Source organism: Monomorium pharaonis, chromosome 7, assembly GCF_013373865.1.
Source record: "Monomorium pharaonis isolate MP-MQ-018 chromosome 7, ASM1337386v2, whole genome shotgun sequence".
Taxonomy (NCBI): Eukaryota; Metazoa; Arthropoda; class Insecta; order Hymenoptera; family Formicidae; genus Monomorium; species Monomorium pharaonis.
In genome coordinates this window covers 4816586-4840790 of record NC_050473.1, presented here as the reverse complement: position 1 = coordinate 4840790, position 24205 = coordinate 4816586, and the positions used below count along the sequence as shown (strand labels likewise).

Here is a 24205-nt window from a genome sequence, read left to right as displayed (position 1 = left end):
TTGATTAACCTAAACCTAAACAGGACGTAAATTACTTAAAATATTATTTACTACCGTAGTTTTAAAAGTTTTTCTACTGATATAAAGAGAAAAGAAAAGTGATAATAAAGTGGCCCTGCGCGTTTTATAAAAAAAGCAAATTCATAACAGAAACAAAAATAGCATAATTTTGTTAAAAATGGATGAAGATGCACGCACACTTTATTGTGGAAATCTAAGTGAAAAAGTTACAGAGGATATTCTTTACGAATTATTTCTACAAGTTAGTACAATTAATATATTTTACTTAGTAGTTAGTAGAAATTGATATAAGTTATAATATAGATATCTACAATAACTAGCATTTGTGTATCTTACAACTTTGAATGTTTTACATAAGGTAAGTGTCCCTATTAGTATGCCTGTTCCTATTTGTGTGCCTTTGTATTTAAAGAAGTTATAAAAAAAATCACAATTAAATAGAAAGAATAAATTTTTTAAAATTTAGTTTAACTATTTATGTATGTAATACAAAAGAAAATGTTCTATTTTTAATTATGCAAATTTTTTTGTAATTTCTTTAAATATAAAGGCATTAATAAGTACAGACACACTAATAGGTACACTTATTCTAATAGTCAGTTTATCAAAGATAGAACAGGTTACAAAAATGCAGTCTTTATAAATTTTGTAAATACAACAGTTACATATTTAACAAGGGGATTTATATTTATTATTATATGTATAAATGTATTGATTCTCTTAAAATATAATTTTTTGCTTATACTTGTGAAAAAATAATTGTTAAATAGAATATAATTTGATTTGATGCTCATATTTAATACTGTTTTTGTTCTAGGGAGGTCCTGTACAAAAAATAACCATTCCCAAAGATCGTGACGGCAAGCAAAGATCATTTGGATTTATCACATACAAGCACACAAAGTCTGTAGAGTATGCTTTGCACTTATTTGACGGTACATTGCTTTATAATCGTACTCTCAATATGAAACTGAGGAATAACACAGAGTCGCAGCAAGCTGAACAATTTTCGAATCCCGTTCGCAATATGAATCATATGTTGGAGCTGGGTCAGCAAATGATCCTGGGAAATTATCCACTGCACATTGGTGGTAGTGGTGTCATATTTGGTACAAATATTTCGCAAGAAGGCCCAACGTATCCAAGGCAGTTAGATACAAATTCTGGGAATGATGATAGGATTAGAATTCATCCTTATCAGAGGAATAGAGATAGAAAACAAGACAGAGACAGAGATAGGAATCAAGAAAGGGACAGAAATCGGGAGAGAAATAGAGACAGAGAAAGGGAGAAGGAGAAGGGAAGAAACAGAGAACGAAATTACAGTGATTACAGAGATGAAAGATCGTATTATAACAGAGATAATGATTATCGTTCCAATGGCTATTTTCGACATAACGATAGAAAAAGATGGACTTATCATTGATAACAATTATTTTGCGAACAGTTGAACTTTCGATTGATTTTTAAATTACACGAAATATGAACAAATTTCATTATCCTTGTATTTTTTTTTCTTTGTTTATTCTACAATAACTGTACATCAATATTACTATTTCGTTAGCAATTGATTATAATTTTCACAATTATACTCTTATATATAATTAAATAAGAACTACATATATTTATATGTTTTGTATTATGTATATATAGACAATTATATATTTACAAGACGAAAGAAAGTTAGATAATTGTAAGTTAATATCTCAAAAATTGTTTAAAACATTGAAAAAATTTTTAATACTGCCCATTTATGATTTAATCTTACGTTTTTTCTAATTAATCTAACTTAATTTACCTGCAAGATCAATAAGATCGATAATGCGCACGCACGAAGGAAGGGTTTTTATTTTGCATTGATAATAATGTAGAACAATGAAAATAAAAAAAACATGTGAAAAAGAATGCATCATTCATGACACGATTTTTTGAAAATTATTCTTAGGGCCTTAACAAAACGGGTGATTTAGAATTTCAAAACAATTTAGGATTTTAATCTTTAGTAACGCACAAGTGTCTTGTGTCTCAAGTCTTAAATCACCAACAAACTTGCTTTTTAGCTTGAGACTTGAAACACAAGATAGTTATTGTGCGTTACTTAAAAATTTAAGTCATGATTGCAAGTCAGTCATTCTACTAAGGCCGGGTTTACAATAGGTGTGGTAAGTCTTAAGCTGAAAGAAATTGATCGATTATAGTTGAATGTGAAAATAATCAAACATAGACCCAGGTTAAGGCTTTTACTATTATATACACATATATTAAATAAAAAGTTTTGAAATAGATGTATTTTGAATAGTGTAATAAAGCGTTGTTTTTTTTAATGTCGAAAAGTGATTCATCTGTCAGTGTTTAATATATCAGCGACTTTTTGTCGAAATTTGTATTTAAAAAATTACGTTGTTATCAACACAGAAGGATTGTCTAGAGTGTGGTTTATCTTTGAATTTGAAATCGCCTTATTTGAATTTAGCGAACAATCTTTTGCATATTGAAATTAACCTTCCGTCTGTACACTGACCCCAAAACATAAACAAGCGAACAAGCGAAATTTTTCACGTGTGTAGCAACAAAATTGGTGATAGACAAAGCTTGGCTTCCCTCACTAAAAAAACTTAGTAATAATAGGTACTCATACCCGAAAGGACGCTTCGATCCGGCACTTGTTAAAACTGCAGCATGTAAACTTTTCAAGTGTTCCCAAAAAGACCCAGTGTACAGACCGTGTTAGTATTTCGACAGTAAGAAATATTTAATTTTTGTACTTTTCTTAATTATTTTGTTATTTTTATGATGTTTTTACTTGAGTTACAAGCATAATCTGTTTTTTTTTTAGTCGGTAAAGACAGTTTAATTATAGTGGCCTCTTCGACACGTCTGATCGCTGGCTCTTACATATATTCTATGGCATGCTTGATCATGTTGGCATAAATTCGTCAATTTTATACTATTTACGACAAGAAAATCTATTTTTAAATCGGCGTGACTTTTTGAAAGACTTTGCTTTCAATTTAGTAAAGCCACATTTGCAATGTCGTTTAGAAATAAAAATATTAAGCTATTCGCGCCATACAATTCGAGGAATTTTAAGTAATGGCGATGACTCTATTCAGGCTTTTAATCCTAATACAAAAATGAACAAACGAAAAAAATGTTCTGTATGTCTGTCCGCAGATAATAAAAAAACGTGGTTTTGTGTGGTGTATGTGGCGAGCCAATTTGCGATGATCATCGCACGATTTTCTGTTTAGATTACGCACAAAAACATAGTTAATATTATTATTTCTTCAATTTTGATCATTCTACATTGTATATACCTAAGTTTTTTATGATAATATACTATAATTTTTTATAATAAAAAGATTTGTGTGAAAATTATCATTTTATTATATTCTCATTACCCGAAAAATATTTTCAGTTGCAAATAATTATACTTTGTGCAACTGACACGTTATAATTTTATATAACTATTATGTACAGTATGTGTACATACATTATATACATTTATATTGTTGAGTGTGAAATATTCATGTTGCTATTAGTTGATGATACATGAATGTATTACAAAATTATTAACCCTTTTGAGCCATGAATTATTTTTACTTACCAATTTCGATAAAACTCTGTATCAAGGGGTTTTTGGGTTGTTGATTACGAATTTAATGTCTGATTTTTAAAATTAAAAATCACGGACGTAAAACTAAAAATTAAACCAATTATTCTGTGAAACTTATAATTTGGGTTTTTTTTTAGTGCTAATTACAAATTCGCAGTCAGATTTTCAAAATTCAAAATGGTGGATCCAATAAGACAAAATTTCTAGATACTAAAGTTTCACGGAAATTAGTTAAATTTTTAATTCTATGCCCGCCATATTGGATCCATTATTTTGAATTTTGAAAATGAATTCGTAATTATAGCATCTCAAAAAACCCCTAGATACTAAGTTTTATGAAAATTAGTTGAATTTATAATATTGTGTCTGCTATATTCGAAAATTTGACAACGGATTCGTAATCAACGAGTGATTCGAGTGATCTCGTCAGCAAAACCAATTAAAAATAAAATATTCTAATTGGTAGATACAAGAGAAAAACTTTAGCAGCAATCGCCTGTGAATGGCTGTGGTCATTTGCAACGTGGTCAAATGGGTCGCTCTTTCAGCGACCTCAGAAACCTCAGTCTGAGGAACCCAGGGGCTCGATTCTTGAATTCATTCGCGAGAGAAACGTATTCGAAAATTCTGTTCTTACAAGTTGGAAATTTATTGGCTATCGTATGGCTTTTAATCAATAAACTTGCAACTTTTCTGTTAGAGCGGGTACATACGTTTGTACATACGTTTCTCTTACGAATGAATTCAACAATCTTGGCTTCAAATGTAGAAATTGGCGTTCTTCTGAGAAAAAATGAATTCTTTTAAAAGAAACAGCAATTTTTTGTATTTGTTTACTTATAGCAAGTAAATAAATATAAATTTGTGGTCGTATATATTTTTTAAACATAGGTATCCCGAACTATTAGAAAGTGTAAAACCGATTTTAAAAGGTTAAAAAATCGTTCAAATAATTAAAAACTAGAGAGACCTTGAGGGGTCACTCAGTGATCTAAGTGACGCAAAGGGTTAAAGATTTACGTATTATCACTATTGATATTATATACGTTATATTACAATGTCAGAATTTTTTTATCGTGATGAACGTATTATTAAATCGATGATAATCACCTTTTTTGTTTACATTAAAACATCAATGAAATTTCTTCAATTTATAAGATTTTTATTTACATATTTATACAAATTTCACGTATACAAATGTAAAATACGTAACAAGCATAATATGATTTGGGCTGACTTGATTGGACTAATATATTTTTTTCTTCTATTTTTCTACTTTTAAAAATACGGGCAGCCTTTTGTGCCAAAGTAATCACAGGTGCATTGATATTCCCACTTGGTAGCGATGGAAGAACTGATGCATCCACTACATATAAATTTCTCATATTGTAAACTCTGTAATAATGGATACAAAAGTAATATATATATGAAAAAAAAGCTAAAGTGCTCCTAAAATTAATTTTAATTCTAGGCTGTCGCACAAGGTTACCATGACTTATAAGATATTTTTCGACGCACTTGAAAATGTAAACTTGTGACACCTTCTAAAATCAATTTCAGATATCTATTAGAGATAGAGACAAGATTTGCTTGAAGGAGGGAAGTATCAGTGTCTGTTTAGCACCCATTGAATACGAAATGACAGAATGGTCATCATTTTTTAACTGTTTAATTATATTTTCGTGTCCGTTATTTATTTCATTCATATGTTTAATTTCATACATATTGGTAATTTATTATGACTGAAGAGGACTTAGTATAGTCAAACCGAAATTTAACATTTTTTAACACAGCTGGTTTTTAGTCGCGTTTATAATTATACAATGTTTATTTAATAAATTATAATGTATTAGGAAAATTTGTCTTGGCTCGATATATTGACCTGTTTATTGTATTATTTTTGTTAATTTTTAAAATATTTTAAATTGCTTGCGGGGATCGGTTCAGAATCGTTTGTAATTGTTTGTAGTAATTTTGCTTTCGTTTGTAGTTGAACCGTTCGAGCGGTATAATTAAATAAACAAATGCCTTATAAGTGATAATTGTTAATTTTTAAGATATCTTAAATCCGCTTGCGGAGATCGATTCAGAATCATTTGTAGTTTGTAATAATTTTGCTTTCGTTTTTCTTGATTAAAATTCTTTATAGATTTTTAAATAAATAATTGTCCAAGCTATAAGATTATCAAAGACATAAGTTTTTTAATCTAAAAATTTTCAAATAAAAATATAGTAGTTAAAAAATTCCTGGCTACTCAATTTTTGTTTAATAAAGTATACATTCTTATTGTATCTATTACATTCAATTTATATCTATTGCTTGTTTTTCTTAATTTTTTCGCATTTCATAATTAGTTTCATACTTACTTAAATGATGTATCAACAACGTCGCCAATACGACATGTACCGGCTGGATGGTAAGATGTCATAGTTAAATGTTGTATATAACATTTCCAATACTCCCTGGTGTCAAATATATAGTTCTCGCAACCAGGAAAAGATTTTCTATTGAGAGATGCACCATATGCTCTCAAAATAGTCGTGTTCAAGAGTGTCTTTACAAAATATAAACCTAAAAGTTCACATTTTCTCCATTACATAGAATATTCTTATTTGTATAGATACTTAATATATAGAATATTTCCTCTAACGTGAGAATATGTTATTTTTTTAATAAATAAAATGCAGAATAAAATATAAAATATTATAAGATATAAAATATCATAAGCTAACAATTTTTTAATTACTCTATTTTAATACTCTATCTTGATGCTTTTATTAATAGGCTTAGTAAGAAAAAAATTGTTCCTTGATTTTTCAGTTTTTTTTTTGGAAAAATGTCTTAATTAAAGTCTGAAAGAAGCACTGAGTAAAAACAAAAAAAATAATCACAATAAAAATAAATAAAAAATAAAATAAAATTTCAAATTCTTAAAAATTCTACAATATTTAAATAAAGGTAAAAATTTTAATTAACAATTTATAAAAACGTAATTTTTACAGCTCATAAATATTGAATCAACATTTCAAAAACGATGAATTACAACGTTGTGAAATAAAATCAACATTTCAAAACAAATTCAACATAGAAACGTTTAAAAAATGCCTAATACTATTTAAATTAATTGTTCAATTTTTTAACAGTATAAAAGTAATTATAGTTTTAAATCTTCACAAAATTCGGACTATTTCATGTTTATGTAATTAAAAATATTTTATGTTTATGCAATTAAGATTAATTTTATCAACAAAAACTGCATATTTTTTAAATATTACAATGACATTAACAATCAATGAAAAAAGTATAATGTTAATATCGAAAAAATATTTATACTTTAATATTTAACACTGTTAAATCTTAGCAACATTTTTTCAATATTTTGTGCTGTATAAATGTTTAAAAATTTAAACAATATAAATAAGACGTATATGTGAATAACATAATTCAAGTAGAGTGGAATATCGCACGTGCTTCTGAGTCTTAATCGAAAGATTTATTCCTTCACAACACTTTAAAAAAATGTTTTTTTGTTAAAAGCAATAAAGACACTCTAAATACTCACGTTGGAGAAAACACCTATTATTTGCATTTTAAGTACCTTCTATAAGAGTGTCGATATCATCTTCATTTGATAAATATTTTGGATCTATTAGCGGTTCTTGAAAGGCATTGTTGCTCTGTAATCGTAATTCTCCACTACTTTTAGGATGTAATAAAACAGGTGCAATTGTTATTGTATTTTGATACGAAAGTGGAGCAAAATATTCATTATAAATCTAGAAAAAACATAGTTCAATAAAAATAAATATGAAATAAATTATATCATAAATTAAGGATAAAGTTTCAATTAGGTCGGATCTCCGATTTGTTTGGAACTATGTATTCTTACGTATTTTGGCGCGTTGATTATGAATATAATAATGAAAAATAGCGCAAATTCTATTTTCTTGGCGGAAACCATAAAAAATTATAAAAATCATAGTTTTTTCCATTTATTTCCACAAATAATGAAAAAAAAAAAATATTTTAGATAAAAGTTGTAGATCTCATCGAAATGTGCATTTTATGTTTCATTAATTTTTGCCATAAAGATAATAGTTTTTGAAAAAAACAATGTTAAATGTTCATATAACCCATCCAACACAAATCAAATTTTATTAGTTAATTTTAACGTTTATTCAACTATCTCTAAAAAATAAAATATTGAAGAGGGTAAGTAAGGGTGAATGAATCTCGCATGGAAAGTCGCAAACCCATGTGGTCAGGATTAAAGTATTTTGAGGCCCGAGACTGTTGACTCCATGGAGGCCTTTTGATGAAAATGAAAAATATTCTTGAATAGCTCGGATGAGGCCCTCTAACAAACGAGACTCAGGATTATAGTCCCCCTTAGCCCTGCACTTAATCTGGGCCAGCATGTGGTGCAGTATAAGCGTGGACGTTGTTTCGCTCTGTAAGCACGAGGAAGGTGTGGAAAGTTGCAAACCCATGTGGCATAGAAAATGCGTGGACGGAATAAAGGAGGATATCATGTATCATATTGAATGGATTATATACCGTCGTTACCGAATAAAAAAGCTTTAACTCAGAAGTCGATTGAAAAGGACGTTAATTCGGAAGCCGATTAAAAAGGGCGTTAACTCGGAAGTCGGTTAACTGGAAAACCGGTTAAAAAAGCGTTATTCGCCTGCTAAAATTTTTCGTTTTATTTTAAGTTGGCAACACCGCCAAAATAATTTTAGTGCTTGATTTAAAACATAAAGATATTAAAAAGTGTACTGATTGATTAAGTACATTAAGGCCAGTCAGATCGAAATTAATAATTACACTGTCGTTTTTTATAAAGATATTAAAACAAAAATGGATATGCATATACAGGTACAGCACCAAAATTATTTCGACAGTGCTGTTAAAACTTAAATTGAAACGAAAAATTTGAGCACGTGAGTTAACGCCTTTTTCAACCGGCTTCCCAGTTAACGTTTTTTCTAACCGGCTTCCAAGTTAACGTCCTTTTCAATTGGCTTCCGAATTAACGCTCTTTTCAATCGGCTTCTGAGTTAACGCCCCTTTATTCGGAAGCAACAATATGAAGTTTTAAACACTTAAGGTTGTTTTTCTCAAAAATTGATATCCTTATGGCAAAAATTAATGAGACATGAAATGTGTATTTCGATGATATCTACAACTTTTATTTGAAATATTTTTCGAAATTATTTACGGAAGTAAATAGAAAAAATTATGATTGTTATCATTTTTGGAGTTTTTGCCATCAAAATCAAATTTGCGCCAATTTTCACTATCATATTCGTAATCAGCGTGCTAAAATACATAAGAATACACAGTTTCAAAAAAATCTAAAGTCTGTCCTAATCAAAACTTGAGTTTAAATTAAGAATTAAAAAAATTAATATGCTTATATATAAAAATATATGTATATACATAAACATGTGAATTCTTTTTATCTTTAATTTATAATAAAATTTATATCATTTTTATTGTTATTCAGCTATATATTCATTATACCTCGTCAGAAATTCCCATTGCTCCTTTGGTAATAAAGCCATTATCCGTCGATGCACTGAAAGGTAATATCATTAACTGCAAATCTGGTATTGTTTCGTTTGTATGTAAGGAGCTATGAAAGGTCCCTAACACTTCTATTCCCGATGATGTCCATGGTCCTAATTAAATAAGTTAATAAATTATTTCTGCAATGACAATTATTAAGATTTAATAACAATGTAGACATATTTGTCAAAATTATTTGTAATTATATTAGAGAAAAGTCACTAATACTGCATATCATTTTAATTGTTTCTGAATAGTATTTCTCTAACAAAAACTAATAATAAAACTTTGAAAACAAATATGAATTAAAAAATGTCTTTTATTAAATAGTATAATACTTTTTATAATACTGTTTCATATTTTGTAATAATTAACGTTTTCGCAACGTAACTAAACATAAGTATCTAAAAATTGGGTCCCAAAATTGGCATAGATTATATGTTCTTTCTCTTTAACATTAATTATTTGTATAGAATATTTATAAGTTAATATATATAAGGATCCGTAGAAACCTTTCACTTTGACGTAAAACATTTTTTATCAATAAAACAAATACCTCATACGGTTCTGCAAGATAGTCACAATATATAATGAGTCTATTTGTATATAATAAGATTAGATTTTTTACTAGATTTTATATAGAAAAAGCCATGAATGTACAAACTATGAGTTATTTCTTTAATTATGTAAACGTATAAACCATAGATCATTATTTTTTTAATTATATAAGCATATCATTTATCCAAATTAATACAGTGGAATGTTTAGTTTCTTAGAAGTAAGGAGATACTCTTCTTCAGAAGACTTACGCCAGTATTAGTGATCTTCCTTTACTATTCCATATCTAATACCTCGATAGGACAATATTATTAAATTAAATAATAAAATTTTGCATAAAAATTATAATCTGCAATTAAATATATCTACAATCAATATATGTAGAAGTATTAAACTTTTATGAAATATTGCTAATTGTTTGCGCAATTAATTTCGGAATATTTTGGCAAAATTATAATGACATAACGAATTGTTTTGGTGGTATATTGCAAAATTAAATTTGAAACAATATTGTTCAATAATTGAAAAAAAAATTTTAGCTATAGAATAATGCATAAAACTTTTAAAAATATATTCAGGGCAATCATGTAATTTCATGTGAAAATTTTCACTTTTCACTTTTCATTTTTACTCTACATTTCTGAACGTTTTCATAACTAAGTAACAATTTACAGAATTAGTTATGTCACTAGGTTTTCATTTTTCCGCCAACATAATTGATGGGAGAAAAGTTCACGTGAAAAGTCTCATATTTCATTGCGTTACATAATCACGAGTTTACGTGAAATTTTTCACTTTTCACTTTCCACTCTAGGGAAAAAGTTACACAATCAATCAGAAAATGCTAGTTATTTGCTGTTAGATTGGCAACAAATTTTTGATTAAATGTAAATGCATAGACCACTAACTGCAGATACATAAATATTTGTTCAATCATTTGCTTAGAATCTGTTGGCAAATTTATTGACTAAGTACCTGTCAGAAAATTGATAGTATAAATTGAACAGTCTGCTGACGTAATCCATACAGTACCAAAAATTTTTAAAGGTATTTCAGAAATTTAAATAACAAAAAAACTGAATTTTAATTAAACTATTTCATAGTTGCAATATATGCCTGCAATATTTCTAAAACATTAATGAAATAATAAAATGTTTACAATTCTTGCACTTAATAAGTAGTTACTTTAACTATACTATATACATACATTTAATAAGTGCAATACGCAGCCCACAAATCAAACATTACATCAACATATAAAATTGTTTATATCTCAAAATAAATAAATTTTTGATCTACGTTTACTAACTCTTTTACTAATAAGAATTCGTAATCAAACTTTAATAGCAAAAGCACACAAAAAACTTATGGTGGGCAAGACCATGGTTTTCTTATGTTTTTAGGATCGCTGAATCCGAATCCGAAGCCTGTTTTAGCCCATTAAGTCAGAGTTGTTCCCTAACCAAATCAAAAAATCAAAAAATAACCGCTAAAGTGACACTAGTCAGACTAAACTATAATCTTAACGTCTGAAACTATTAGGGAGAAAGAGTATTCTTATATTTTTGTTAAATTTGATTCTAACATTAGATTTATCCCATGATCGAGGTTCGACATTCAACAGAAATCAGCCATCATGTTTACCAAGTGTAAACCAGGACAGTAGACTCTCAAACGTACGTTATCACAGAAAAAAATAAATCTGATTTTCTAATCTTTTTATGCTTGATTTAGGCCTTGAGTAGATCTCTTACTCCTTCCCTTCTTCCCCTGAGTTATGTAGGTTTGGAAGTTTATTGTCTTGGTTTACATTTTGTAAACATGATGGCTGATTTCTGTTAAATGTCAAACCTTATGGGGTAAATCTAATGTAAGAATCAAATTCAGCAACCCAAAAATATAAAAATAGATCCAAATTATAGTTTAGTTCAAAAATTGTCACTTTAGTGGGTTTTTTTTTAAAGTTAGTAAAGAATCCTGACTAATGGACCAAAACGAGCTTCGAATTCGAATTCCAAAAACATAAGAATATTATAGTCTAGTCCCTTTGCTTATCAAGACATTGTGCGCTGATCCTAATTCAAATCCTAATACTGCTTTTTTATTTTAAATAAAATAAAAAATATGTTAATTGCGACAAAAGCATTAAAATATAAATTAATACAAAAATAACATTTTTTAATAGTTAATATTAACAAAAATAATAAAGCTTTCTCATAATTCACCTGACATTAAAAAATCAATATTTATTTATAAAATTTATTTTTTATTTATTAATATAAATCTTAAAATAAAAATTATTGTAAAAAGACATTATTTGCTATTAGTAATCTACAATAACCCTCCGTATGTACACTTATTTTCACTAACACAGTCTGTACATTGACCCCCTTTTCTAAATGTTAAATACATCCAAAAAATCTGAAAAAATTCCTAATTACTTTTAAGTAACTACATTTTAAATTTTGATAATTATTTTGGTCATTTATTTAAAATTTTTTACAATTTAAATTTCCCGAGATTAACAGAGAGAAGAAACAGATTTTTGTAAAAAAATATAATAACTTAATAACAAATTATTATTAAGAAAAATTCTTTTGAGGATTTTTAGATTAAGGTATGACTTCAGAAAATATTATCCTATATGTGTCAGTTGTAAAAAGTATAATTATTTGTAATCCATGTGGTGCACATTGAGAAGTCACTCTGATGACGACGATATAATTGAATTAAACGCAAATAAAAACAATGTGCAATATTATATTGATACTGTTTCATGGTATCCAGAAAATACTGTATTTATTCGCTAAAATATCCTAAAATGCAGTGTATAATCAACAAAAAACATCGTATCGACATGTATTTTTTAAAAATTGCTTAAAAAAGAGTAAGCTTTAAAAATCTGGATTAATATTAACAAGATTCTAACGAAAAATTTGTAAAAAATGATAACAAATTTTTAATTTTTTTAATGAAAAACAACATGTTTGCTTTTCATGCAATATAAAAAAGTCACACATTTAACAAATTAAACTTTCTTAGCAATAGAGTCTTTGCGCGTTTAATTTAAAAAAAGTTCATGTAATTTGGATCATTTTCCGCAAAGTTACGTCACTTTGAAGATTGCCTAAAAATACGGTCAAAATTTCTGTCTCATTTTTTCTGCGCCAGTATATATTAAAGTTACGATCACGGCCTAGCTGTACTACAGTCACGGCGTAGTAACAGTTATCATTACGTCGTTTCCGAATAAAAAGACATTAACTCAAAAGTTGTCTGAAAAGGGCGTTAATTCGTAATCCGATTGAAAAAGGCGTTAACTCGGAAGCCAGTTGAAAAAAGCGTTAATTCGAAAGCCGGTTGAAAAAGATGTTAATTGGGAAGCCGGTTGGAAAAAGCGTTAACTGGGAAGCCGGTTGAAAAGGCGTTAACTCGCGCGTTAAAAATTTTCGCTCCAATTTGAGTTTTGGTAGCACTGCCGAAATAATTTTGGTGCTCTACCTATATGTGCATATTTATTTCCGTTTCAATGTTTGTTTTAAATCAAGCATCAAAATTATTTCGGCAGTGCTGCCAACTCAAAATAAATTTTAGCAGGCAAATTAATACCTTTTTCCACCGGTTTCCCAGTTAACACCTTTTTCAACCGGCTTCCGAATTAGCGCTCTTTTCAATCAATTTCTGAGTTAACGCCCTTTTCAAGCGGTTTTTAAGTTAACGCCCTTTTATTCGGAAGCGACGATTACTAGATCTCACGGAGTGTTCCAATTTACGCACACACGACAACTTTATGTTTATAATAGGACACCTTTCAATCCGCCAGTGAATAATGACAAATTGGAAACTAATTTCTTAACTAATCGACAGTACTGGCCAAAGTATAGGCATAAGGCTAATGTTTATTAGTAATTGCTCATAACGTTTTGGCCTTATTATGTCTTATTATAAAAACTCAACTAACTTATTGTGTTACGTGACGGATAAGGACCTAAACTGATGGCCGAAACGTTATGAGCAATTACTAATAAACATTACTTTGGCCAGTATTGTCGATTAGTTAAAAAAATTTTTTCTAATTTATATATGTTTACAACTGCACTACAAACTAAATATAAAAGAGAAAAAAAAGTTTTAGGAAACTACAAACATGTAAAATGATGGTAATGTTATTGATAATATACTCATTATTGTTTAAACAGTGCAATTTGCAAGAGAAACTTGTGCAAATAAAACTCTAGCTTTTGACGAATTCGATTTTAGCAAATTTTATGTAGAAAAGGGTATAAATGTATAAAATATAGGTTTTTATTTCTTTAATTAACCAAGGGAATCATGTTTTTATCGGTATTCGTACGGTGCGATGTTTAGTTTCCGAGAAATAAGGGGATTCCAATTTAGAAAACTGTTCCAAATTCGGTACCTTTCCTCTGTACTTTGACCTTTAAAAAGTTAACTTTTATATACAAAAAATGATATTACTTAACGGTAATCCTACAATGATTTTATTCAGTGACAACATAGACAAATTTCTTGCAGTCACTTGTCAGTGACAACATAGACAATCAGATTTCAATGCGCAAATTCTGTTCAATTTTTGTTGCCAATCTATAGCTAAATTACTTCAACCAATTAGATAGACTTTGTTTGATTTCTGCAGGCATAACATTCCAAAAAGCATAGAAATACCGCTAGATATTATTCTATAACATGTAACGTTTTTACACATAAATATATAATATGAATAAACTTTTATTATGACTTAAAGATAACATTTTTAAAACATTTCAACTATATTCGAAAAAAATCATTTATCAAATAATTCTTGATATTTATATAATATTATTTTAAAATATTCAAAAATACACATATAAAATCAACATTTTTAAATCACTGGAATACAGCAGACTTTGTCAATTTTGACATCAGTTTGCAAATATCATCAGACTGTCTGTGCAATTTATTGTCTTTCTGTTATTTAAAAAAATGGTAGCATGTTCTGCTTAAAATTTTCAGTTTTTTTTATTCAATACATGCTTACAAAAATAATTATTCTTAAATTATAATGTAAAAATATTACAATACAAAATATTACAAATTTAGCATAGTAAATATTTTAATAAAAAATTAAACAAGTTTTAAAATAATTGTAAAGTATTTAAAATTTAAATTTGTCATATTGTTGAGAAATTTTACAGACTACTGTGTTATCATCGTAGCACAATTATTACAAAATTTTTGTTAATTTATGATGGCATTATTGTGCAATATTTGTACAATTTGCCTATCAAGGGAGTTACTCAATAATACAAAAACAAATAGGTATTACTTTTAAATAATTATAATATCTTATATTTACACGCATAGCTCTGTACAACTATATTAATGTATTATTTTACCCTCTCCAAAAAAGAAGTAATTGTAGGCTGACACAGGATTAAAGATTTCAAAAAGATTTAATCCAAGACTCGTATTAAGCGTAATCAAACCAAAACCGGTTAATATGTGATCCATCAAATTTTTACCAACTGGTAGATCATTGATTACATTAATCTAAATAACAATAATAGAGTTGTTTGATTAAAGAAAAAAATTAATGCATTTATGTTATTTTAAAAATTAACTTAAGGAGATCCTAAAGCCGTCTGTTTTACCGACATTTTTTCATTAAACTAATCTTATAATTGGCTTTATAGAATTGCAAAACTCTTTTACAGAATTAAAGTACGTACCAAAATCTAGGGGAATACAGTCGATTTAGTATCAAAAACAAAAAAAATTTTATTTTTGGTACGTAGAGCTGTCACTTGATGACAATATTTGCTTAGTATATAAAATCTATGATACATATGTACAAAATTAAACCGTATTCCTCTAGGGATAACATGTACAAACAATATCGTGTAATTCAAACTAAGGTCGGTATTCATAGTCGGATCTTATATTTAAGATCATCTTAAGTACTGTCTTAAGATGCCATCAACCAATCACAGAGCCGTATTAGCATCTTAAGACATTGCTTGAGACGATCTTTAAATAAGAAAAACGTATACTTTAATTCTGGAAAAGGATTTTCGAATCTGTAAAAGAAATACACGACGAAATCTTGTTTATGGTATGCACGAATGACTCAACATTATCGACAATAATCAATTAAGTTTGTCGGGCACTTTAGAATCCCCTTAAGGGGATGCTGGACTGCCTCTCAAACTTGATCGAGGTCGATAATGTAGTCATTCGTGTACATTATTAATGAGATTTCGTATATATTTCTTTTATAGATTTGGAAATTCTTTTTCAGAATTAGAATACATATATTAATATCAATCTGTGAATTAGATTTTACATCAAGAACAAAACAATTTTTTTTTTATTGCTCTATGTATCGACTTCTTCCGAATCCGCACTCACACATACATGAAATTTTCATAGCATTTTTCTCTTATACCAAAAGCTTCTAACTGTTCTAAAAGCACATTATTATTTTTTCCTATAGTGACAACCCTGCATAATAGTTATTTTGTATGTAAAAAGTCTTTAAAACTTAGTGCTGCGGATGAAAATTACGAGACGACTGCACAAAAGTATGTTTTAATTTTTTCTTGTTTTTTAACACAATGTATGTGTGAGTGCGGATTCGGAAGAAGTCAATAAGTAAAGTAATATAAAAAAATTTTTTTTTGTTCTCGATATAAAATCCAATTCACAGATTGATATTAATATGTGTACTTTAATTCTAGAAAAGAATTTTCAAATCTATAAAAGAAATATATATAAAATCTCATTAATGATGTGCACGAATGACTGATCTACATTATCGACCTCGATTAAGTTTGAAAGACAGTCCAGCATATACACTTATGTATTGTATTATAATAGAATATAAAAATTAAATAAATCTATTTTAAAAAAGCAGATTCTAGCAATAATCAAACAGAAAATACATTCACCGATAAAAAAAAACCACTTAATTTTTCTCAAATTTTTTAATATCTTTCCATAAAGATAACTCCGCCAAAAACTATCGTATCGAGATGAACCAAATCTCAAATTAAAGCTTAAACTTTCCTCTTGAAAACCATATAAACCGTAATTAAGTTACGACCATAGAACTTACACTAATGGAAGGGGAATAGCGTATACTATCCGTATGCCGAAACTGCGTCCAACATCTGTGCGACAAGAATAGGTAGAACCATGGTGGAAGGAAAGTAAGGTGTACATACTCATACTGAAGACGCGTTTTTGTATCGTTCTGCGCATTGTACCAGCGGCCTCCATTTTTAAATTCTTAGATTTGTTTTTTATTCCTGCACTGCTGCACTAGTGCAATAAGTTAGAATGAGAAAAAATATATTATTCTAACTTATTGCACCAGTGCAGAAATAAAAAACAAACCTCTTGTGTTTATATCAGAGCACTTAATCTTAATTTCGGATGTTTAGGTTTGTACTATGATACGTCATTTAACTTTGCCACTAAAAAATGGCGGCCACTGGAACAAAATTTCATTGGCTAGTCAGAAATATGCGGAATAGCACACCTTACTTTTCTTTCACCATGGATAGAACATGACTTTGGTTCGCTATACGCACGCGCTAAATCGTTGGCGAATGCTCATAATATATATATATATATATATATATATATATATATATATATATATATATATGTATGTATGTATGTATGTATGTGAGCACTTTATATATTATTTCTATAAAGGACATACATATTGAGAATAAAATAAAAATATAAGAATGAATGTAACAATGTTTTTTAATTTTTACATTAATATATAGTAAATATTACTAAAATATGTATTATTGTACTTATAATATTTATATTACTCTGTTATATAAATATTCCATGAAACAATAAGAACATTAAATAGCAAGCACAACTATTATAATAATAATTCTATATAATAAGAAAAACAATAACGATAGTGATACGTTATTCATGCATAAATAAAAACTTGATGCTTGCATGGCACCGAACTCGTATACACAAACAAAAATGCACATATACGTACATACACAACCTGCAAATACAATCTCGTTTCGGCTCATGCGCATTATGAGGAAAAGTTATAAAATGAGACAGAACTATAGTTTTCTGTCTCACTTCTTGGACACACTTTTACGGCTTCTTTTCCCCTTCCATTAATATAAGTTCTATGGTTACGACAAACGTTTTATAAAATGGCGGACGTTGAAGATAGTGCTTAAAAAATAGAGAAAAAAATTTTTTTTTAATCGTTACGTAGCTCAAGGAACACAACCCCCTGGTTTAAAAATGTATGAGTTTTTAATGATTGGATGAGCTCATTCATTTCCTAACAAATCCATCTTTGAAACATTTTTCTATGATTTTTTTTAACAGAGTTACATCGTTTTCAAGAAAATGCTACAGAAATGACAACTTTTCATTTAAAATCAGCAATTCATAAACAAATGCTATGGAAAAACTTTTTCAAAAAGAAAATTAAAATAAAAACTTGAAAGTTTAAAATTGCTTTTTTTAAAGCCAAGATTCAAATCCGGATCTCTCATCATTACGCAATAAATTATTCATCTTTTTGAAAAAGGAAGAATCTTAAAACTTCTAAGCATCGATATCTACTTAATAATTGTTTTCAGGACAAAATTGTCGACGTGCAGTTTATATAAGTTAAAAATATTAAATAGAAAAATTATATTCAACATCAAGATCCGCTGTACACCAAAAGGCAATCTTAACTTCATAGATTTAAAGTTTGTTTTCTGTAATTTTTTGTATTTTTTCGAAAAGCTCTTATATGTTTCAATACTATAATTGTTCATCAATTAAATTTGTTAAATTACGCATTCTAGCTTTACATAGGGACTATGTTTTAAGACCGGTAAAAAAATGCTAGGCGCAGTTGGATCAAAAATAATAAAAAATTCATACAAATCATTATCAGGTACAAGATCTACTGTTCGGTCTACTGACCAATATAAGCAATATTCATTTTTTTCTTTACGTTTAACATTTTTGTTGATCCTAAGTTTAGTAGTTATTGTTTACAAAAATATGTTTATAAAGCTCAATAATAATTTACGATACTAGATATTTAATAGTTTCATACTATACTCATTTTCATATTTTTCTGATAAATTATAATTTTTTTTAAGATAAAATCAGATTCAGCAACTCAAGAATTATAAAAAAATATTTTACTTGCCACTTCAAAATCAGCTCATTTTATTTATCGTTTTTTCATTAAAATTTTTTTATTGGAATATAAAAGTTAATTATCAAAGATTACTTACATCTAATTGCTCCAAATGCTTTCTTGGTCCAATTCCAGATAACATTAACAGTTTTGGACTCTCGATTGCACCAGCGCTTAAAATAACTTCTTTTTTTGCTGTTGCTGTGTATTTATTACCAAATCTAACAAATTCAACTCCTTCAGCTTTATCCAAGTCCACTAATATCTTCAATAGTAAAATAGAATAATCTAAAGTATAATATCTTACACTTATCTTACACGCTTGATTTAGACAAACTTACTTTAGTGGCATGAGCATAAGTAAGTACAGTTAAACCAGAATTAAATTTTTGATACAGCATCTTGTCCGAACTCCATCGTTTGCCATTCTCCATTGTCAACTGAGCTTTGCTAAAACCTACAACAAATATTATTTCAGATACACGAAAATAATGTACAATAAAAATTTGTATAAAAATTAGATACCTATGTCCAAATATAAATTTGTATTGCTTACATTGTGATTTAGTTCCTCTACTGCTTTTAACATTATATTAGCAAAATCAGTGGTCCATCTTAAATCACTGATACTTATTGATTTATCATTTTGTGCAGCCATTTCTAAGATATTCACAATTAGTATTAAATATTTATATTAAAAAATAGCTAGAGTACCTTTAAAAATATATTTTATAAAAATATAGCACAGAATATTCAAAGAACGTTGTTAAAACGTAGCAATGTTAAACGTTAAAATAAAAATATTTTTTCAGTATTAAATTTATACTATTCTTTGATTGTTAATTGAGTGTTGTCATTGATTGTTTAATTAATATTAATAACGTTTACATGTTGCTGCTACATTAAAACAACAAGGTATTGTTAGCAATTTATCTTTCGTAAAAATTAAAAAACAATATATAAATATATTTTATTAAATAAAAAAGAAATGTATTAGAATACAACATTCAAAAAATATATTTCTATAGTTTTTTACATAGCGATATGTCATTTTTACATTTAGACATTTTAAATTACTAATATTATATTATCTATTTAATTTATAATCATGTGTATGTATATAGTATATGCTATAATTAAAAATTTTTTAATAAAAAATATTCAAATTTAAGTTGTTAATGAAACAAGCTTTAATTGTATAAAAATATGAGATTCTTGAGATCAGGAAGATTTAAAACAGTAATTATTTTTATATATTAAAAAAATTAAAAAATAAACGTATAAAACATATTTCTAAATTGACAGAAAGAATATATTAAAAATATAAAATATTAATTTTTATTATGTTAAATCAATTCTTCTAATTTTCTAAAATGTTGACTTCAGATTTGTAATCGGCAATCTCAAAAACTTTTAGAATTATTTTAATTGATATAACTCATTTCTTCTAAAAAAAAGTCATGGTCATGACTGGATAAATGAGCTACATTAACAAAATCCATGCTTGGTTTAATTTTGCATAACTCCAAAATTGTACAATCGGATAAAATGTCAAATAATAAAGAAACATTTAAGTGTACATATATATTTATGTAACACGCCCAAATTGATATATAAAGAATAAAGAAGTATTAATTCAAAAATCAATTAAATTCAAAAATATGTGTATATATTTTTTTAGAATTCTAAAATGTATTTAAACACTTTAAGTTTTGAAATGTTTAAAAATAATATCTTATGACAAATGTGGTGTAAGTATTGGTATATTAGTGCCAATAACCGTTATTAGATAACAAACTCATATGATTATTTATGAAATAATTTATTTTAGTACTCTACCGTTATGCAATGACACTAGTGTTCCAATACACAATATTTGTTATTAACTTTTAAAAGAAAGTTTTTTTTAAAAAACTCAAAATAAACTTTTCTAAATAAAAAATATAAAATTAAAACATAGCAGATTTGTTATTTAACTTAGTATTATATTATCTAATCCATCAACATTGAATAAATGTTCAATCAATATTGAAGAATATTCCTGAATGTCGAATTGCAGTATTTGTAAGATATGTAATAGACAATAATTTTTTCAATGAACATTAGACATTTCTGTAATCATTTCAATAATAAATTAATGTTTGGAAATATTGATTTTTCATTAATAGGCAGTATGGAATATTTTATTTTAAATTAGTATACTATTAGCATATAGATCTTACATACCAGTAAAATCTGGAAACCAATTTTCATAGTCTAGCTGATGTCCTAATACATGAGCCATGTAATTTAGACGGCTTGTACCTCCAAGAATCTTACCTCTGGGCCATCTACTTTGCTATAAAAAAATCTTTATAACAATATATATATATATATATTAAAAGATTCTTAATAAACATGTGAGTGCAATTACATTATTGATTAAACCCTTGCAAGCATGTTCTTGAGGTATAGTGACATATTGCCAATCATAAACAGTCTTTTGAATGATTGGTGTTAATAGTGGTATGTCAAGAAAGTATGGGGCAGTACCACCTGCTTCTAATAATAATATGCTATGTTTGTCCTCTGCTAAATGTGCTGTCAAAATTGCACCAGCGCTACCAGCACCAACTATAATTGGAAATAAAATACAAAATAAATGTTACGTTGAAAACAAAATGAATAAAGTAACAAAATAATTTATTTAAATTAAATCAATTTTAGCAATTAAAAAAATTAAAGAAAAATACTGATAATTATTTTTAATTACTTACTGAAAGAGTTGTATATTTAATATAGGAGTATTTACATTTCATATTAAAAATTGTTTTATTATGAAAAAAAGCTATAAAATTTGAAAAAATTAAAGTAGAAAAAAATATAAATTTTGATATTTGCTTATTATATGATTAGCTTTTATATTTTGTTCAGTGAGAAAACATAATTGGAGCACACATAAAGGCAGAATGGAGAAACCATAATGCATCATATTAGGCGATTTTTGGCGATCGTTTGGTACATGTACCAAAATGTATCAATATGTACCAGAGCGTTTTTGCGTGTTTGGTACTTTTTGGTTAAGGCGTGGTTAACCATTTTGGTACATTTCTGGTTGATACCAGCTATACCTTGCAACAAAAGGCAATTTTTGGCGATTGTTTGGTACATGTACCAAGGTTGATATTGGTAGGGTTGAAGCTTATCCTGGTACAATGTACCACTACCATGTAATTATGAATGCTAAAATGGACTGGTTCTTTTCTCTTTTCTCATACCACAGATTTGGAAAAAACTACCCTACTTCGTTGCAAGGTATAGCTGGTATCAACCAGAAATGTACCAAAATGGTTAGTCACGCCTTAACCAAAAAGTACCAAACACGCGAAAACGCTCTGGTACATATTGGTACATTTTGGTACATGTACCAAACGATCGCCAAAAATCGCCTCGGTAGTGATACATCGTACCAGGATAAGCTCCACCCCTACCAATATCAACCTTGGTACATGTACCAAACAATCGCCAAAAATCGCCTATTGTTAAATACCTAGAAAACATGGCATTTGAAGGGAGCTTTCTTACACAAAGTGGACAAGTCTTCATCCACTTCCATTGAGATCTTGCATAACTATATATTAAAATTATTCAAACACAATTTACACATTCTTGTAACAGAAATTGGATAATTTTCATGTGCATGTGGTTATGTAATTATGCAGGTTTGATAGATCCTAAATGTTCTCTCACTGAACAAAGTATATTTTAGGTAAATGTATTTTTTTACCAATAATATAATCATACTGCTGCATATCTTGAACATCGTTGAAGAACCATTCAAAATAAAAATCCAATATAAATGCTAAACGAATATAAAAAAAAAATAGCGTTGTAAATATACCGATAAGTACAAATAGCGATTTCAAAATAAACATTTCGTGGTAAACGTTAGTAATTATTTATTTTAGCTACACTAGTGCAAATATGAATGAAACTATACTCATTCGATGAGTTTTGTACGAAGCAAAAGAATCCGACAGAAAAAAGCGTTACTGTGCCTCCTGAGAGGAAACCTGAGAGCGGTTATCGCTGGTTATCGCGTCGTTTTAAGGTGTTTTCATCTATCAGCGCCTCTATGTGCACAAAATGTACACATTGAACTATGTAGTCAAATATCTATGATCCCGTAGGTAATGTATATGACTTTTTGGGTCTCTTCTATGCTATGTCTACGTTTATTTGGTTCTGTTTCATGTTATACCCGTAAATTTTACAATTATATGCATTCATATTTTAAATCTGTTTTATGCAAATGTGCATAATCGTGTTCTATAAATGTGCAATATCACATACACATGATATAAATTCAATTAATTAATTTGATAAAAATACACTCACCGATTGCTCCTGCTGCTGATGCTGCTGCTGCTACTGCTACATTCCTTTTCCGGAATACCGAGTCGCTCATCCATGGATGCCGCTTTCTGCTGACATCATCCTGCTGTTCTCGAACCGCACATTAATAACGATCGCCCGATACTTTATCGGCACTCCCGATATTACGGATAATATATCACACACGAGTAAAACGTAAATCGCACGCGAGAATTTCACACTTGACGCGACCGTTACATTTGAAAAAATACGTGAAAAGTACGGCACGTCAAGACACACTGAACAGAATTAAATCAATTTGCTCCTAGAATTTTGTATCTCTGTATGATTGCGCGACGACTAGTAAAGTTTCATTATTGACACGATCGACATTCTACCGAATGGATTGCGTACCCTCCTCGAGCGAATACGCGCACATGAAAACTCCCAGACAACACGCATGTCTAAAAGACATCTTTAAGACGTCTTAAAAGAGACGTCTTTGAGACTTTATTAAAAGACGTCTTTATGACGTCTTAAAATCGTCTTATTTTAGACGTCTCTCTTAAGACGTCTAAAATACGTCTTTTTAAGACATATTCTTTGAGACGCCATTTAGACGTCTTTACGACGTCTGAGAAAGACGTTTTTAAGACGTCGAATGACGCACATAACCAAATCTGCCGTGTGATGCGATCAAGTCGATCGACGTGCTTATCCCGTATCAATTTTTGAACTCTTGCACGTATCGCGTGTGTGTTGGGACGTTTTGTCCCGGTTTGCTGTGTAACGCAGCCGAGTGTGGATACGTTAATACAACACAACTTTTTAACTCTCGTACGTATCGCGTGTGTAGGCTGTTATTGGAAATAATTAACCTTTCTGACAACCC

The 24205-nt window shown here is 28.4% G+C and overlaps 2 protein-coding genes across 5 annotated transcripts; one reads left to right on the top strand and one right to left on the bottom strand.

Annotated features, from left to right (window-relative positions):
- On the top strand, positions 1–3396 carry LOC105831893 (RNA-binding protein 7). Its single transcript, XM_012672348.3, has 2 exons — positions 1–262; positions 839–3396. Exons 1-2 carry the CDS (start codon positions 179–181, stop codon positions 1445–1447), a joined length of 693 nt encoding a protein of 230 aa, XP_012527802.1. The 5' UTR covers positions 1–178; the 3' UTR covers positions 1448–3396.
- A 1379-nt stretch (positions 3397–4775) lies between these two features.
- On the bottom strand, positions 4776–23019 carry LOC105831892 (glucose dehydrogenase [FAD, quinone]). Of its 4 annotated transcripts, none has more exons than XM_036289997.1 (11): positions 22727–23019; positions 21374–21573; positions 21187–21298; positions 19486–19620; positions 19302–19417; positions 19058–19225; positions 15164–15317; positions 9165–9322; positions 7237–7414; positions 6005–6209; positions 4776–5032 (listed from the first exon to the last, which is right to left on the bottom strand). In XM_036289997.1, the coding sequence occupies exons 1-11, from the start codon at positions 22872–22874 to the stop codon at positions 4804–4806; spliced, it is 1803 nt and encodes a 600-aa protein (XP_036145890.1). In that variant the 5' UTR covers positions 22875–23019; the 3' UTR covers positions 4776–4803. The 4 variants fall into 4 exon arrangements, with proteins under 4 accessions (XP_036145890.1, XP_036145891.1, XP_036145892.1 ...); XM_036289998.1 differs by lacking the exon at positions 22727–23019 and adding an exon at positions 22525–22661; XM_036289999.1 differs by lacking the exon at positions 22727–23019 and adding an exon at positions 22490–22655.
- Between the last annotated feature and the right edge of the window lie 1186 nt (positions 23020–24205).

Bases quoted from the DNA above. Each gene is read 5' to 3' on its own strand.
- LOC105831893 (XM_012672348.3), top strand. From the start codon at position 179: ATGGATGAAGATGCACGCACACTTTATTGTGGAAATCTAAGTGAAAAA. The intron at 263-838 runs GTTAGTACAATT...TTTTTGTTCTAG, and splicing joins TTTACGAATTATTTCTACAA to GGAGGTCCTGTACAAAAAAT.
- LOC105831892 (XM_036289997.1), bottom strand. From the start codon at position 22,874: ATGTTTATTTTGAAATCGCTATTTGTACTTATCGGTATATTTACAACG. The intron at 9,323-15,163 runs GTAAAATAATAC...TTATTTAATTAG, and splicing joins TTACTTCTTTTTTGGAGAGG to GACCATGGACATCATCGGGA. The intron at 5,033-6,004 runs GTAAGTATGAAA...CCATTATTACAG, and splicing joins GTTGTTGATACATCATTTAA to AGTTTACAATATGAGAAATT.